General features: G+C 46.6%; 1 protein-coding gene across 5 annotated transcripts in view; it reads right to left on the minus strand.

The window, feature by feature from the left end:
- Positions 1-1180: 1180 nt before the first annotated feature.
- epha4l (eph receptor A4, like) overlaps positions 1181-18275 on the minus strand; it is a 47424-nt gene continuing 30329 nt past the window's right edge. Inside the window, exons 6-17 of one of the 5 annotated variants that reach the window (XM_070905407.1) lie at positions 14288-14412; positions 14002-14161; positions 12733-12844; positions 10584-10642; positions 9962-10075; positions 9144-9338; positions 5670-5731; positions 4812-5021; positions 4581-4730; positions 3981-4177; positions 2302-2460; positions 1181-1295 (exon numbers count right to left, since the gene is read on the minus strand). In XM_070905407.1, coding sequence (XP_070761508.1) covers positions 1181-1295; positions 2302-2460; positions 3981-4177; positions 4581-4730; positions 4812-5021; positions 5670-5731; positions 9144-9338; positions 9962-10075; positions 10584-10642; positions 12733-12844; positions 14002-14161; positions 14288-14412 — 1658 coding nt within the window. Of the gene's footprint in view, positions 1296-2301; positions 2461-3609; positions 3616-3980; positions 4178-4580; positions 5022-5669; positions 5732-9143; positions 9339-9961; positions 10076-10583; positions 10643-12732; positions 12845-14001; positions 14162-14287; positions 14413-18275 lie in introns of all 5 variants that reach the window. The other 4 variants (XM_070905406.1, XM_070905405.1, XM_070905404.1 and 1 more) reach the window with 4 other exon arrangements.

The raw sequence follows: 18275 nt of genomic DNA on the forward strand, positions 1-18275 counted from the left end.
CATCTTTCTCTGTTTTATTTAATGGGGCTTTTTTGTACTGAGTCAAGTGTCGATCCTCACCTTGATGAAGGTTCGAGTGATCCTCTGTATTTTCCTGGCGATGATGATGCTGATGATTCTGACTCATTCTGCATCCATATCGCCTCTGTTGCATCCTTTTGTCCGAATAAATCCCGCCAACAAATTCCTTCAGTCTTGCGTCCAATTTATTAAGCCAATTCGACTGGTCCGCGCAGCTGTCCATCAAAAGTGGTGAGGAAGAGTCGGTGGGTCCCGCAGTAGTGGGGGTGGGGGGGTGGGGGGGGGCTGGGGCTCTGATTCAGATGGGGAGATGAATGGAAGAATCCAAATTGTGTGTTTATCTGAGGTGTCGGAGGGCATTTTTGGGAAGACAGGGGAGCGGGAAGGCTCCTCTGGAAGATCAAAGACATTCTCAGCAACGTCCTGAGGGCAACACAATACAGCGTTCTGGGAGAAAAACAAGGCCAGAACAGAGCAAAACACACAGAAAGCTCCTCAAAATAAGCCCTCCCTGCACTGCCCCTCGGAGTCCAACCCTCACCCTCTCAGAGATCCACTGTTTACATGTGACGGTCAGGATCCTCCATTTTGAGATAGCAAACAGATCCAGCTGAGAGAGAACAATGGTGGCCGGGGCAGCCTGCGAGTCCCACAGAAACAATTCAATGTACAATAAACACAGTCACAGGAAATCAAAAAAATCTGCTCCGCGGATTATTCCAGAAAGAAAGTTCCAGAAACAACACTCTGCCCAAGAGGAGGGAGAAAGGTACGATTCCCCCCTCCCTCGCTTTTCCTTCCAGACCATTAAAGGCACTCCAGATTGGCCTCTCGGAAGCACTTTTCCAGCCGTCCCTCCATCTATCCATAAATGCTGCAGACAGAAGCGTCCCATTCTCCAAAACAACAAAAAAAAGGGCAAGGTAAAGGTCTGATTTTTAAAAAAAGTGCCATTTTCACCACTTTTTTTTCTTCTTCATCAACATCTTCTTTTCTTTTAGATCCAATTTAAAGTGCATGGATGAGGTAAACTATTTCTTCATAGTTTATTTGTCTCTTTTTTTTTTTTTAATATTTAATCTTTTTTGTTATTTATTTATTTTTTTCATAAGAAACGAAGTCGCCTTGCTTCCTTTTCCTTTCTCTTTGTTTAAATCTCTCAGACGGGAACCATTCTGCCTTGCATCTGTTGCATTTGGGACAGCATTCCCTGGACGCTGGTCAGGATCTTGTTCTGGTGCGCTGCCGAGGAGATGCCTATGCGAGCCATGTCCCTGAAACGGATGGGGGAAAAGAGGCCTTTTAGGACCGGGGACAACAATAACAAACACACGTAGGCCTGATCCACATGATGGAGCCACATGATGATATTCACAGACTTTCAGTGGAAACTGAGTTTAACTGCTGAATAAGGAATTCCACTTGTCAACACAGCAATCCTAATCCTGTAATCTTAATTGGTAAAGAAAAATAAAATATTACAGACAACTGACAGAGACTGAGAAACATTTAACACACTTTGCAAAAGATGTCACAGGTCGATTCTGCTCTAATCATAAAGGAATAGTTTGACACTTGATACCACGCTCATATCTGCACAATAAATATGAAGCTAGAGCTAACAGGCTCATAGCTTAGCTTGGCTAAAGATCTGAAGCAGGGAGAAGCAGCTAGCTACATATATAACACTGAACTTAAACCACTACTTGTCATTTTTACATTTCTGTTGAATTAGAGGTGTTCCTAGGCAGATTATTTACAGTTGTATGGAGCCAGGCTAGCTGTTTCCCCCCGTTTCCAGTCTTTATGCTAAGCTAAGCTAACCGGCTGCTGAATATAGCTTCATATTAGCGTACAGACATGAGAGAGTCGTATAAACTAATTTTTCTATTTATTTCAAAACAAATGATCAAAGTCTTCAAAAAAAAAAGTCTTGTTTAAAGGTTTAATTTCTTACTAATTTCTTAATATTTTCAAATAATTAAGTGAGTAAAATGTTCTTGTAATTCCTCCTTCACTGCTAGAATAACTTTCTTTTGAGACGTATTCTTCATCTTTATTCTTCTTCAAACAACTTTTAATTTTCTGGAAATATATACAGTCATTTTCTCAAAAGTAACTACTTCTTTTTTCTTTTTTTTTTACTGAAACTTCTGAAAGTTTGAAGTGAGTCTACAGTGAAGAAAATGTCTCACGTTCGCAGGTTTCACTCGCTATAAGAAAAGTGTCATTGCTGTGTTGACCGCCTCCACCTTCCTCTCTCGTGTTCTCTGTACTCACTCCTGTGTCATGTGGACCACAGCCTCTGGAGTGGTGTAGCCGGCGGCCGTGAAGTTGTCGTTGTATCTCTCCATGCCGATGGCCTGCAGCCAGTCCTCCACCGTGCCCACGGCCGAGGACGCCTCGGGGCTCCCCGGCTCCAGCAGGGTGGTGTTGGGCCTGGCGGGTGGAGGAGACAAAAAGTGGAGAATTAATTTCAGTGAGTGTTTGACGCTCCTGTACTTCAGTCCAGCACATCGCAGCCATGACGTGTGCAACTGTCTGTGCAAATAGACAATAAAAGTTACATTCTGTTTAACTGCTTTTGACTTGGAAGGTAATGATCCACTTTCTTTCACAGTGTGGAACGCCACTGACTCATGACCACGGCATTATGGGAATTGAAGTTTCCCTGATTCCTGACTATGATGCCATGCTGTAGTATCAGAAGGGCATGACACATACACAGACAGCTACCCACAAGCTGTGAAAAGCACCACGCTACATTCCTCTCTAGCTCAAACACGGTTCCCTCCTGGGTGTGACCGACACAGTTAGTTAATCCTTATTTTACAGAGAACACACAACCCGGGCACACCTCGGTGGATTTTACCGCGCTGTGGAGTTCCTCCTCACATTCAGATATTCATCTGCAGAATTTCCTCCCTCTTTTATCACTGCTTACTTTCCCTTCCTTTCTGTTGAGAGTTGCAGCAGCGCCGTCGGCCATGAAACATTTACATGGGGCCGGCGAGTCTGAGCCGCTCCGGTGACTCTCTCACTCTCTCTCTCTTTATCTCTCTCTCTTTTTTTAAAAAGAGGATGTCGAGTTGAACGGTGAGAACAGGAAGTCAGCCTCTTTAATAAGTCATCTTTACTCCGTAGGTGGAAAGGACTACGCACAGGGATCCTTTTTCACACACACGTAACTGTAAAAGCTGCATTTACAGGATTCAGTTCTGCTAATTACTCCACGAGGACTCTACTCTTCCTCTTACTGTGTCCCATTAGGTAAGTGTGTGTTTGTGTGTGTGTGTGTGTGCATGCGCTCACACACTCGTTAAACTCAAACAGACTCCCACTGGCCTGCGTCGAGTCTGTAAACACACGTAGGTCATTCTTAACACGTTTAGCCGCTCGAGAGTAATGGTGTCGGAGCTGTGGGGTCATGTTTGTTTTGAGCTCGGTGTTACATCGTAATTCGCCCCCGCCCCCCCCCCCCCCCCCCCCCTCCCTGTTAGAGCGGCTACATTCCTAAATGTACAGCGCCATTAAAGCTAGTTTGCAGAGAAATCCATTATGGAGGGTGTTTGTGCTGAAACGAGCCACACGTTGCTGGTAGATAATGTTTAATGGTGAATGTAAACACCAGCGAGAGAGTGTGTGTGTGTGTGTGTGTGTGTGTGTGTGTGTGTGTGTGTGAGAGGCAGGATATTGTGTAAGTAGGCTGCATATATTTGCAGGTTTCCACTGTGATGTGGAAGTCTGAAAGAGTTTTTCCAGGGACTATTTCTTCAGTCAAAAAAGTAATGAAAACTGTGTTCTGTGGATCATCCAGAGTAACTAGGGAGGGGGGCTAGAACTCGGCACTGGGACGGGACAAATGGAAAACTTTCTGCATGGCTAGACGGTAAGAGGTAAGTGAGAAAATATATAACATCATTTCTGTGTCTGTGTGTATTCTGCCCTCCTGCCCCTACCTGACGGTGGTCTCTCCCCCAGTCCTCTTCAGAGTGTTGGGGTTGCGGATCAGCTTGTCCAGCATGTTGACGATCTGTCCAAACTTTGGCCGGTCGGCCCTCTCTCTCTGCCAGCAGTCCAGCATGAGCTGGTGGAGCGCCACGGGGCAGTCCATGGGCGGGGGCAGCCGATAGCCCTCATCAATGGCCTTGATCACCTGGAGAATAGATCAAAGCTGCTGTGAGTCACTTTGTGTCTGAGTTTGTTTGTCAGATATAAAAACTGTAGGCAGTTTGATGACAGCTATGTCATTTTCCCGCTTTAATTTTATACCCATAGCTTCATTTTTAATCACCTTACTTTAGGCGCCTACGCAAGACATTTGGTTACGCATAAATTAAATTCTTTATCATCATTAGTGGCACTAGAAATGTGAATTCAATGTGTTTTATCACCCCTGCAGGTAATTTGATTATATAACCAAGTTAAGATGATGAAGTATCTTTTAAAAATGTTTGGCAGGACACATGCAGCTGGGAATCATTGTTTGGGCTCTAATATTCCACCTTAATTCAAGCTGTGTATTATTTATGATTGTCTGCTTATAAATAAACACTTACGTCTTGGTTACTCATGTCCCAGTATGGTCGCTCGCCGTATGACATCACCTCCCACATGACGATGCCGTAGCTCCACACGTCGCTGGCCGAGGTGAACTTCCTGTAAGCGATGGCCTCCGGGGCCGTCCAGCGGATGGGGATCTTCCCTCCCTGTAATTGAAAGATGGGCTGATAAACGAAAGCTGACAAAGCCGACAGGGAAGGTGACACGCAGACAGACCACTGACTCACCCTGGTGGTGTACGCGGCCTCGGGGTCGTCCTCCAGCACCCGGGACATGCCGAAGTCGGACACCTTGCACACCAGGTTGCTGTTGACCAGGATGTTGCGAGCCGCCAGGTCGCGGTGGACGTAGCTCATGTCTGACAGGTACTTCATGCCAGATGCAATCCCGCGCAGGATGCCGACCAGCTGGATCACCGTGAAGCGACCGTCGTTCTTCTGCAGAAAAAAAGGGGGAAAATCACATCATCTTACTGGCAATTCTTTGGAATGTGTTTAACATTTAACTGCAAATATTTCACCTCACTATCACACATGATAATGTAGCTGTGAGAAAGTACAGGGACAACGTATATACTTCAATTGTTTTGTTTCACACATGTTTATTATTGCCAATAATTATAACTCCTCTTGTATAAACAGTTAACATAGCTGTATGAATACACACATATATATAAATACATATAAATCCGAATAACATAACATTGATATACAAACGTCCTTATATCTGCTCACAGCTGCCACTGTGCAACAAGTTGTTATTAATGCAACATCATTTCTGCCAACACAACTTTTAAAGTACTGCGTGTTCTTTGCTACCTCTGATACGTGTATTCACTGGATCATCTAAAACCCTCTAAAAGTGCAGTGAACCCTGGAAACACAGAGGTGAAACCTTGTCGGGAAAACAGTAAGTCGATCAAGGGGAGGATAAAGATTAGGGCGGCTGTTTATGAGAGAACGCTTGTAATTTTCGGGGGTGGGGGGGGGTGACATTACAGAGATAAGATGGGATCAGCACGCTGCAGTCGTGTTGCACACTCACACACATGCACACATGTGTGCAGACAGAAACGCATGACTGACCCTCAGGAATGCATCCAGCGATCCGTTTTCCATGTACTCTGTGATAATCATCACTGGCTTACCTAGAGAGAGAGAGAGAGAGAGAAAGGCAGACGATTATAGAGGTAAACGATGCACATCACAGCCCGACACAGCGGGGGGGTTCTCGAGGGGAATGTGTGTATGTGTGTGTGTGTGTTGGGCCATCCATCTCTGTCCCGTAGTGATTTAATTAGCTCAGTGTTACGGTTGCCCTGACGTCCCCCTTGTTTCCCTGCACATGCAACGGCATCTCCACTGAAACAAAACACCACTTCACACACACACACACCATCTTGTGTTTATGCAAATATGAACTGACGTTGGAAGCATTATCCAAAGTCTCATCGCAGTCACCCACCCAGAATCCCTCGGACTCGCTATTTGTGTCACTCACTGTCCCTTTGCCCTCTTTCTCCTCTGGCAACTCTCGACGCATCTGTCACTCTCCTGCTAGCTCCTCTCTGCTGCTCTCTTTCTTTCTTTCCTCCCTCTCTCGCTCTCTTTTTCCCCGACCGATCCCTGCCACTCCTCTCTGGCCTTTTTCACCCCATCCCTCTGTCTTCCTCTCGCCGTCTCTGTTGGGGGAGCGTCTGTGTCTTTATCTGAGCTGGGGCAGGCGGTGGGGAGGGTGGACGTTCCCTGGTGGGTCTCTGTCTGTCTTTGTCCCCTCAGGATGAGGGGGGATAGCGGGCATGAGCGGAGGAGGAGAGAGAAAGAGGGAGAGGGAAAAAGGAAAAGAAGGGAGGGTGGCTTGTTTTTGTCCCAAAATGGCAGCAAGCTGGTGCCTAACCAGCCATGGCAACAACACATGCTGAAAAGTGCTGCCACAAATTCCTCTTAGACCTGCGCCGTTCTTTGCGTTCCATTTCAAGTGGCACAGTTAAGGTGGACTTAAAAGCTTATTGCGTTGAAGAGAAGTGCTGACTTAAACCTCACGCCTCGAGGGGAGGTTGCATGAAAACTCTCGTGCACTCCAGCAGAATGCCTAAAGCAGCGGAGAGCCGGCCGAGCGGTTGGCAGCTGAGGTCTCGAAGGTGAAGTTCCTCCGCTCCGCAGCAGGCCTCTCGCCGTGCCAAGAGGCCGTCAGTCACCGCCTTACCCGCCGCGTGATTGGCACTCCATTAATTACGGGGCGCTCTAGCGATGCCCCAAAAAGAGGAAGTGGAGTTAAAGTTGGGGGAGAGCGGGGGCCCTCTTTGTCAGCCATCTTTGTTCCCTTTGTTGCGCGCCTCTGCCCCGGGGCCGCCGGTGATTGACAGCTCCCCAATCAAGTCTGAGGAGCGTCTGACCTGCGACCTTAAACTCTCGCCTTCCCAGCCCCGCCCTCTTCCTCCCTTCCCATTTGCATGCTAATTCCTTGTTTACTGAATACGCCCTGCCGCCTTTGGCAATGAACTCTGGGCAAGGGCCCCGCCAGTGGGCCGATTATCACCTGCCAACAAAATAGGGGCAGTGGAGAAACGCAACAGCGGGACAACATTGGGGGAACATTGGGGGAACGTTGGGCAAACGCTCTGTGTTTGCAGCGAACAAAGATCTGGCTTTTAAAAGCAGATCTTTTTTTTTTTTAATTAGCACGCTCTTACTTTATGTAAATCAGCTGTTAAACATATCACGTCTGATTTCGAGCTCTAATGGAGGCTAGATTTTAATTACACGCTAGTGTGATAAAAACATTAAGTATATACAGGCTTCAAGATGGTGGACTACAGCCAGCAGTCCTCAGTGAGAGATTTTTGCACATTTATGTATTTTAGTGCCTATTTGGAGTTCCTCCATAATTAATAAGGCTTAATTGGCTCTGTTGGACATGCCAGCAAACTGAGGCCAGATTGAGAATTCCTTTTAACTTGATTGTAATGGAGAGGGGGGTGCAATTCAAATAATGGATTTTTAATAGATTCCACTGACACACTCAAGTGTGAAGGACTAATTTGCCCAAAACCTTGTGTCAAGCTCTCAAAAGTAAAAGTGGAAGGAGGTGGAGTCGGAGTTATCGGATGATCTTCTCGCTTTGGCTCGCCATCCTTTCATGTCGGCTCCTGTCACTGCTGCGTAGCTCATCGGCTTCTCCTCCATCTCTCTCCCTCCGTCTCCCTCCGTCTCTTTCTTTTTCAGCCTCCGGTTCAGTAGTTCCTCCACCCCTCTGCTTTCTCTCTCTCTCTCTCTGCAGTTCCCGCTGTTGTTCTCTGTCTTTCCTCTAATCCATCAGCTCCTAACCGCCTTCCTGTCTCTTTCTCCCCGCGTCTCTATTTGCACCTTCCCTGTCTGCCACTCGTCTCCGATTTCCTTTCCTTCCTCGTGTCCATCTGTCCGCCTTTTCTCTGTCTTTCTCACTCCGTCTCTGCGAGGTCTGAGAGGTCATTCCCCGCGGTGAGAGGTGTGATAGGTGATAAGCAATTCTGCCAGTGCTGCTGTTCACTTTCAGCTCCGGCCGGGCTAACTGTGAGTGTGTGTGTGTGTGTACAGTGTGTACAGGAGTGAGAGAGACAGTGTTATCTCGCACAGATAGGGCCAGACGGTTGTGTCACGACACATTAAGGCACTTCATCCATCTAACCCGAGCCGAGGCCGGCCATCAGCTATGGTAACGGTCGCGCACACATGCGCGCAATCAAAGGTGCACAAACGCCTACATGTGCTGACAAGACATTCGCACAAGCACACACACACACACACACACACACACACACACCTCTAGTCTAACAAATAGCATCGGGGGAAGGTGTAAAAGGTAGGGAGAAACAGAGAGGCGGGGAGAGTGCCAAGGGCAGAGGGAGGGAGATTTGGCCGGTATTTTGTGGCCATGCAGCAGCAGATAGAGGAGGGATAGGGTATCACTCCCTAACCCCAAACACATTTACAGCTGACACCATGATTAATGAGCCTGGTGCCACGCTACAGGGCCTGTTCCTAGACCCATTAGACCCCCTCCCAATTGCCCAGCTACCTCTAACTCCACCTCCCCCTCCCCTCCAATGCTGGACCCCTTCCATCTGGACAAAGCCCACCTGGGGATACCCCGGATGGGACGTCTGTGCAACGCACATATGCACAAACACGTATATGTGCGAATACAGGTAGAACACATGCGACATGAGTGGTCGTAGATGTTTAGACACTGTGGGTGTTTAAAACACACACAAACACACACCTTTGGCTAGTAAAGTGGTTTGTCCCTGCACTCCACCTTCCCCAAAGTCACCCAAAACCGCAGACGTAGTTTGTAATGATTTATTGTTAAGTATTTTTAAGGGAGAAAGGGGACAGCAGAAATGAATGTCCTTTCTGTGTTACTATAATGTAATAGTCAATGTGTGTGTAAATGGGTTTGTGTGTGTGTGTGAGTTGGGTATCATTGCAATTTCATTTGCAATTTTAAATAGTTTAACAGAATCATGCACCAAATGGAAAGATTCTCATCCTACACCTTTCTGTACGTAAAAAGTAAACACGACGTACATTTGGTGACCACGCCCTCCAGGTGGATGATGTTCGGGTGGTCGAACTGGCCCATGATGCTGGCCTCGGACAGGAAGTCCCTCCTCTGCTTGTCCGTGTAGCCGGCCTTCAGCGTCTTGATGGCCACGCAGATCTCTCTCTTGCCCGGCATCTTCAGGCGGCCGCTGCAGACCTCGCCGAACTCCCCTGAAAACACACGAGCCGGGTCTCAAAATGTGGAACGGTGATACACAAGCACTCTGATACAACAGTGCACGACTATAAATCACATCAAGAGGGGAGTAGGTGATGGTGTGTGTTTGTGTGTGTGTGCAGGTTAGAAGGGGTCCACTTTAAACATTGATCAGGGTCTCTAATCCCTCGCTCCCCTCCTCCCCTCAGCCACTGGAGCAGAGAGAGAGGGGAAATGGATATTGATTCTTTCTCTTTATTATTTTGTCATTGGATGACTTTTCTCTGGCCACAGGAATAGCACGGACAACATATTTAGCCTCCACTGGGGTTTTTTTCCCCACTCGTTGACCGCTCTAGAGGCAGTCAAACGTTATTGTCTGAAAAAACAATGTCTTTTATTCTGAAGGACTGCTTACACAGACACAAACATGAGTCACTGAGAAAGATATGCTGGCAGTAGAGTAATTGCATGAAATGAATACCAAATATACTATTATCCCATTAGGTGGATGCTTTTATCCAAAGTATGTTTGTTACTGCAAAGGCTCCCCATAACACTGTATTCATAATAATTGATGATAAAAAAAGAAAAAATGGCTGAAAGAACTGAGTCAAATCAAAACACAGCTCCTCACCAATGCCAATAACTTTCTCAATCTTGATGCAGGAAGCGTCGATCTCTTTGGCAAACTCGCGGACGGCTTGGTTTGGGTCCTCGTAGGTAAAGGGGTCAACGTATATCCTCACTCCTGAGGACAGAAGTTTGGAAAGAAAGGAAGGAAGGAAGGAAGGAAGGAAGGAAGGAAGGAAGCAAAAGGAAGAAAGAAGGGAGCGAAAAGTGAAGGTTAATTCATTCCAGCAGCTACACTCCATCTGTTCTTTATTTCCATCATGCTGCAGGCGACACCGCCTTCCTCTGTGGAACCTCTCCTCCTCCTCCTCCTTTCTTCCTCCCATGCCTCGCTTTACACTCTAACCCCATTGCTTTTCATGTCACTATGGCTGACTCCAACGAAGACGGAGCTCATTAACTTGAAATGTTTGTGGGACGCAAATAACAATGCTGATGACTTGATAATGAGGTGTTTGGAGCATGTTAGGATGCGTGTACATTAACTTCAAAATAGTTTTTTTTTTTCCACCCAATTTCACAGGCTTCATTTGCAGTTTAGAGTGCATGCACATGAGCACACCTGTCAGCTAAACGTTTTACAATTATAGTGTGAGTGTGTAGGTGGCGCGTTAACTATGAGTTACCTTGATGTAAGTGCTTCTCTTCGTCCGAGTCCTGCTTGGCCTTGCTGTACTTACTCCTTCTGGGGGCAAAAACAGCAGGACGGTCAGTCACAGGGACAGCAGCACGCGTTGAATTTCAAGTTTCAAAGGTCAGCGCGAAGCATCTGCATCTCACGGACGCAATGATGAAAGTGTCAACTCAGGAAAAGCTAATTAAAACCAAGACTCCAAACTCACTTATACATCAATTAACTTATGTGAAGTGGCGACACAATCACTGATTACTGATGAGACATTGATATTCTTGTTTGATATTAATTATTTATTAAAGGGAGCTCATTAGAAGGACAGAAGCTGCTTTCGAATGCTGACCTAATGTGATGATCAGTTACCGTCTGTGGCACTTCTTCTTTCTTAGTTGGGGGGGTAAAAAGCTTTAAAAGAATGGTTCAACATTTTGGGAAATACTCTCAGGTCTGTCCATTAAACATCAAGCTACAGCCAGGGGAGGGTTAGCTTAGCTTAGCATAGCATAAGGACTGGAAACAGCTAGACTAGCTCTGTCAAAGGATTTTAAAAATCCTCCTACCAGCACCTCTAAAGATCACTAATTAACATGTTGTATCTCAGCTGCACAAAAACTGAAATGTAAAAAGCGTATTTGTGTTTTTCCCAACATGTTGAACTATTATATATGTATTATTTAAATTAGCTCCTTGTTAACCAGCTCCAACATTTGCATGTTAACGCATCAGTATTAACAATCCAAAGATATAATATAAAATAGCATAGAGAACTTTTGCTTTCAAGTATATTTTGCTAATAATAATTCTGTACTTTCATTGAACCAAATTACTTTTACGTGTATTTTTACATTGTGGTTTTACTACTTACTACAAACGCACCCTTCAGCACTGAAGGTTTCTGAAGGGCACTGAGCATACAGCAGCAAATCAATCCCAGAGAAGATGCACTTAAATCCCTCTGAATCCCTCAGGCAGCCTGACACCTGTGCTTATATTGATGTGTTGGGTCAGTGGTGGAAATGACCAGATGTGCGAGACATTGTCCTCCTCTACGGTTGTGTAATGATGGTAAACGGCTACGTGATTACAGTCCCTCCCCACAATCACAGGATGGCCGCAGCAGCACAATGACAGTGGCCGTCACATGCATATAAAAAAGGCAGCGGCAACCACCTGCTTGGCCGGGGAGAGAGGCAATCACATGGAAAAGAGAGGACACACACACACACACACACACACAAGAGCTCCCTTCACTCCCCATCAGTCTCAACACCAGTACACACATGCAAACAATGATTTGGTTTCCATATAAAGAGGCGCACACACACACACACACACACATAAAGGGATCAACGAATGCCCATAAAAGGTACACACACATGCAGGAATCAACACACAAACCATTAACACCCCCCCCCACCAGCCACCACACACAGGAAAACAATACTATTTTTCACGTAAGGATGTGCACACACACACACACACACACACACACACACACACACGTAAGGGGAGTGTGGTTAACACCCTGAGGTGAGGCAGCCCCATCTGCATGTAATCCCATCTGTGTGACGGTGCTTTGTCCTGCTCGCTGGTTAACACCCTGAGATTGGGTCACTGCAAATCCACCTGATGCCTCTCTGTCTCGCTCTCTCTCTCTGTATTCTATCTCCTACTTTTCATTGCCCGCTTATCTCATTGTCCACCCGCCTATCCCCCTCCCTCTTTCCCTCTTTTTTTTTTTTTTTCTCATCCTCTTCACGGCGGTCAGCAAGGCGCAGCGGGTAGAAATAGCTAGCGGCCCGGGCTTACAGCCGCTAGCAGAGAGATAGAGGGGTGGAGGGACGGGAGGAGCGGGGATGGATGCAGAGGACAGGGAGCGAGGGGTCGCTGATTGCATCTCTTCAGCTGTCGGAGCTGTCAATCACGTCTCCGGTGTGGCGAGTCATCACTCATCCGACGTGAGCGAGTTTGCACTAGCTGTCTGGCTCAGTGTGTGTGTGTGTGTGTGTGTGTGTGTGTGTTTTCGGGTGACATCCATCTCCTGACAGCTACTTTTCCCGGCGCTAAGCAAGACATCCCTCGTCTGGGAGGAAAGAGGGAGAGACAGAAAGCAGAAGGGACAGAAGAGGGATGAAGCTCACCTTCGGCTGATGACGAAAGCGCTGATGAGGATGATGAGGAGGACCACGCTGCCCACCACCGACACCAGTAACACTGTGGAGTTGGCCCCGTCACCTATAATGGGAGCTGGGACTGAGGAAAAAGGGAGGACAGATGGGGGGGAAGGAAAATGAGAGGGAGGAAGGTTGGACAGAGAGACAAAGAGCAAAGTCAATATCGTCGCGCTCGATCGAGTCGCCGCACATGAAAGAGCCAGTGTGCATTCTGTGTTTGTCAGAGTCACTGCCCCCCCCCCCTCCCACTTCCTCCCCGTGTCTCTCTTCCTATACCGTGGAGACAATGGAGGCTCATTAGGATGTGTGCTTGACCGTGTCATTATCATGCGCTGCTGTCTCTATCTGCATTACAAAGGGGGACACCTGCGTTTACAGTGCATCTCTGCAGCCCTCCATGTCATCATCTCCCATAGACAGTTGATATCATACGGCGTAAGTATATGATATTTACTGGAGGAAATTCGATATGTTAAGAAAAGGTTAAGAGTTAAGCATAGGTATCTGATCTGATCTGATTCTGACATGTAATTATTAAACTGGCCTCCAGTGTCTCCTTCTATCCCCCCTTGAGTTGCTTTAAGGTTGTTAACATCATGTTATTCCCTGCTGGCTGACAGTATTTTGTGTTTTTTTATCAGAAATAATGTGTTTTTTTGCGGCTGCAACGCTGCATCAAATTGAAATATCTGTAAACTGCACTAGAATTTAAAATAAAGTTCTGTGGGTTTTAAGAATATTCGGCTGCAGTGCACGAGTCAGTCTGTCAGTGGGGTTTCAGAGGCTAATTTAAAACTTTGTCCGCCCACGTAGGGGGCTGTTACTATCATGTTGGACTTATGTTAGAGTTTTAGAGTCTGGTGGACACACAGAATATTTAATTTTTAGCTTTAAAATGATAACATTTAAGGCTACTTACGAGAAGCAAAAAGTAGCTATCAGCAGCTTCCAAGTTGTGTCATTCTTCAAAAACCCATTTAGGTTGAACCCTCGCTGGCACATCCACTGAGACTCATTGCAACTTGAATAATGGAATACTCAAGTTGCCAGTCAGGTGCTGGAGCACAGTATCATATATCTTTTATAGACGACAGCTATTTTGATTAACGACTCTACAATGAGAGAGACAAACTCGTAAAAGATGCTATCAGTGCAGGATTGTGCATCGAGCCTCTCCAGCTCTGCACTGACGCACTGATGTCATCGAGGCAGCAGAAGTGGAGTGGCTGAACTCACCGGAGTTGGTCATGAACTCAAACGGCCCGCTGAATTCCCCGTAGCCGGCCGCTGTGCGAGCGCGCACGTGGAAGACGTAGGAAGTGAGGGGGGTGAGACCCTTGATGTCAGTGTTCCTTGACGAGGTTTTTATGATCCTGTAGCTTCTTTCGTTTTGGTCCTGATGACAGAAAAAGAAACAAAGAGAAAACAGTCACACATGGTTTTCTTGCAGTCTGTTGAAACGTGTTGCTATTTTGCAGAACTTGTCTTCAGCAGAAACTACATCTCCCGCGGGACCCCTCACCTTCTCATAGTACTTGACCTCATACTCCAGGATGACCCCGTTGGCTCTATCCGGTGGCTGCCAGGCTAGCGAGATGGTGTGTCTTGTGATATCCTTCGCCTGGATGGAAGTCACGGGCGAGGGAGCTAGTGAGATGATCAAAGAAAGAACAGTTTTAGCCCACTTTCTCCTCTGTTGTGTTGCTCTCCTAAAGCCCCCTCTCTTTGCGCCTGCTGAGAAAGTCAAACATTAACCAGGCCACAAGGAAATCACTTCCATTTGTCTTTAAACTTGGCTTCCATTCAACATCAGCAACACAGCTGAATTGCCAAAGCTAGAGTGTATGGCAATACTCTATTTCTCAACTAATGGTTGGCATCAATAAAAGTGATCCAATTTCCCCTCGGCTGACGCTAGTGTCTCGGCCACTATTCCTACGAGCTGGCAAAATAATGTCTAATGTAATTTTCTGCAGATACCCAGGTCACCCTGGGAAACCTTCGCTGCCACAAAGTCCGCCCTGGAAAGCTGGAAATGAGCTCAACGCCTTTGCTTTTTTTTTTTTTTTTTGTCTTCAAGAGAGCAAATCAATTGGTTTTCATTAAAGCTCCAGTGAGCGATCTTATCTCAAGCCCTTTCTGCTGCAGCTGATAATGAGGCCATATTTCAAGCAGCCGTGCTATCTGCGTTCAGACGCCTTTAACATGTGAAGGTTAAAGCACAGATAATGGCTTACACTCGTCCCCTCCCTCCAGTGTGTCGCCGCTGCACAAATCAAACCTCTATCTTCAGGGAGTGTGACAACACTAAAATTGGGTCATACACACTCTTGACGCCACAAAGAGAAATCCATAGACGTAGGAGAGATAGTGTTGTAAACAGAGAAACACTCCCGTACAGATTGAGTCTTGAGCAGACGAGAAGATATATGGTGGGACAGGTGGAGTTATAGACCAGAAAATAAGAGGTTACATGGATGAACACACAACTCAGGCACAAAAAGACCTAGGACACACACACACACACACATCTGCAGCACTTTGGGGGTTCCAGCTTTGGCAAAGTTCCCATAGCAGCTTAAACCCCCTCAAACATTCAGACTAGAACAAAGCACCACACAAAAAAACATTTCCACTGATGCCCAGGTAGCGTTTCATTGTGGCGTCTGACTCTTTGACCTCTGGTCCTCAGTGATACTGTAACCTTACTCGTTCCAGACCATCTGCCTTTTAAAAAATTACAGTGGGATGATTAATGAGGGGTCCGCGGTCCGCCGATTATGATTGGATTATCTATGACATTATATACATTCTCATCACTTTGACCAGGGACTCCAGGGAGCCTAGCCTTCAAGCTAATGCTAACAAAACCCTGCTTTTAGCTGGGGATTGAGTTCAAACGGGCCTGGAATTCAAGCACCAGCCACGGATTGAGTTTCAGCGGGGTAGGGGGAGGGGGCGCGGGGTTTGTGACTGGTGGGGGCTGAGATGGAGATGGAGAGGGATGGGATTGCAGACATCTCTTGGTAAATAGATTAACCCAAGGTTGTGTAATCCTGTTGGCCTAATGTGTTGCGTCTCCGTTAAACAATTAGATGGCGGCCATTTGTATCCCTCCGATCAATCTTACCCGGCAGCGAAAGCCAATTTGAAGGCCCTCCTGGGGCTGACCGAGGACGCTCCAGCTCAGAAAGAAAACCCCTGAGGGGTCACAGGCCTTCATTCCCCCAAGGTAACCCACACATCCATCTTTCCTCCAAAGATGACAGATATGGCAATTTAATCGTGTTGGCCTCCTCTTGTTGCGTTTTTATTTTTCCCTCGACTAATGTGAGGATAAAGATGAGTGATTTTCTGAGTGGTCCCTTCTGAGGTTCCATACGCGAGACGGCAAGGTTAAAAACAGCCCAGACACGAAATAGATGATCCACCAAGGCCAAGTTTTATGACTTGTTAAAGATAAATTAGTCAGAGGAATACCCAAAAGTCAAACTGATACTCAGACAAATCTAAAATATTGTCAAACCATGTGTGCTCAAAGTGTTCAGAGCTGATGCAAGACTAAACCTGACACGTCTAGCCTGAATAGAGAGAAGTTTAACCCGAGGCTGCGACTTGGGCAGACCATCCTAGACAAGCTGGCACCTCTGTGGATGAATTTAAATATGTGGGGCAGATCTGTAATTTCTTACTGCCTCCTGAACGCGTGGGCTAAAAACGCTGGTGGAATAATAAGTGTTAGATGCAATGAATATTCAGATCTCATTTTAGAATTGTGCGCTCCAAAAAAGAAAAAACTCTTTCACAGCCTGCAACACACACACACACACACACACATATACCCAGCAACAAAAAGGACCTCATTACGCAAATAGAGAGATAGAAATTCACATAGAAAAACATACACCCTGTCCCATTATCTCACACAGACAGCAAAAAACTCAATCATAGCACCTATGCATACATTATAATGAGTAAAAACCTGGCAGAGGCAAATAGACTTCTGGGCTTGATTTGGTTTGAAAAATCACCCTCCCAGGACAATAGTGGCGGTTGTGCGTTAGCTTTTTTTTGCAGACGTTTGTGGGGTTTGGTCCCAGCATGCAACACACTTTGTGAAGTGAGCAAGTTTGTCTTTGTGAGCGTGTTCATCACAAAGCATTTGCGTTTGCGAGGAGCATCTGTGGTCGGAGCGAATGTAGTCGATTACAGTTTGACATTAAAAGAGACGGGGGCCCGGGCGCACATGTGGTTGCCAGATTGGAGCCTGGTTGCCAGATTGGAGTCACTCGATTTTGCTGCCGCCAAGGAAAAATAGCAGAGGAGGGAGCCGTTTTTCAGGGTGTCGAGAAAATGGCTCCTGCATACAAGATACCCCCCCGCCCCCTCCCCCCGCCGCTGCCTGCTTCCAGCTCCCCGAACACATTTCCACATGTACATCTGTCCGGTTTGCCAGAGCAATGGAAACTCACACACATGTGCGCTGACAGACGTGCCCACACACACACTCTCTCATGCACTAATTCACTTTTAGTCACCTCAGCCTGCCAAGTATTTTGTATCAAGACATAAACGCCTCTCTCTCTCTGACTCTCTCTTTCCCTCTTTCTCACACACACACACACACACACACACACACACACACACAAAGTGCTTGATCCCATAAAGGGGGAAAAACATCCATTTACAGCCAGGGGTCAGTTCAAAGCTTGGACATCCCCCCTCTCTCCCCTCCCTTTCCCCATGCAGTCCGGGTGAAAGGGTTACACCCCGGCGGATTTACGACAGTGGAATTGTTCGTGGCGAGACGTGCAATCTGACCTCTTCGTACACACACACACACACACACACACAAATGCATGCACGTACAATCAACAACATTCATGTCCTAATTTTTGTCTCCCAGCATATTTCTCCGCTGCACCTTCATCAACTTTCCTCTCACGCAAAAAATGCATAAGCGCTCCTCCCTTCCAACCTGCCACCCTCACTTCTTCCTCTCTAGCCGAAATTTGAACTTTTATGGAAAGGCGGTGGCGGGGGTGTCTTTTCCACAGCACTTATAAATCCTAATAAATCTATCATAATAAATGTGTAATCCGCGGTGTCTGGATGAGGGGAGGCGATACAGAGAGAGGGACAGCCACAGATGACTGCCTGGATTACCAGCGGCTGAAACCAGAGCTTCCAAAGCCCCTACCGAGCATTAGCAGGAAGAAATCCAATCAGTCTGGAGCTATTCTCTTTATAACACACACACACGCACACACATGCACACAAATTAGAAGAGACATGCACGGCCGGAGACACATAGAGGACATTGTTTGAGAGGCAAATGTAGATCATCTCCACCCATGAGCGTACAAACATTCTGTGTAACACATTTTCTCACTTTTAGCCAAGCATGCAGTCAGTTCTGCACATGTGCAAACACACACACGCACCTTAATAGAGCTTCCAGCTGCAGGCTTCATATAACTAATCCTGAGGAACAGTTGTGAAACATGCAC

This window comes from Enoplosus armatus, chromosome 5 (assembly GCF_043641665.1).
Source record: "Enoplosus armatus isolate fEnoArm2 chromosome 5, fEnoArm2.hap1, whole genome shotgun sequence".
Taxonomy (NCBI): domain Eukaryota; kingdom Metazoa; phylum Chordata; class Actinopteri; order Centrarchiformes; family Enoplosidae; genus Enoplosus; species Enoplosus armatus.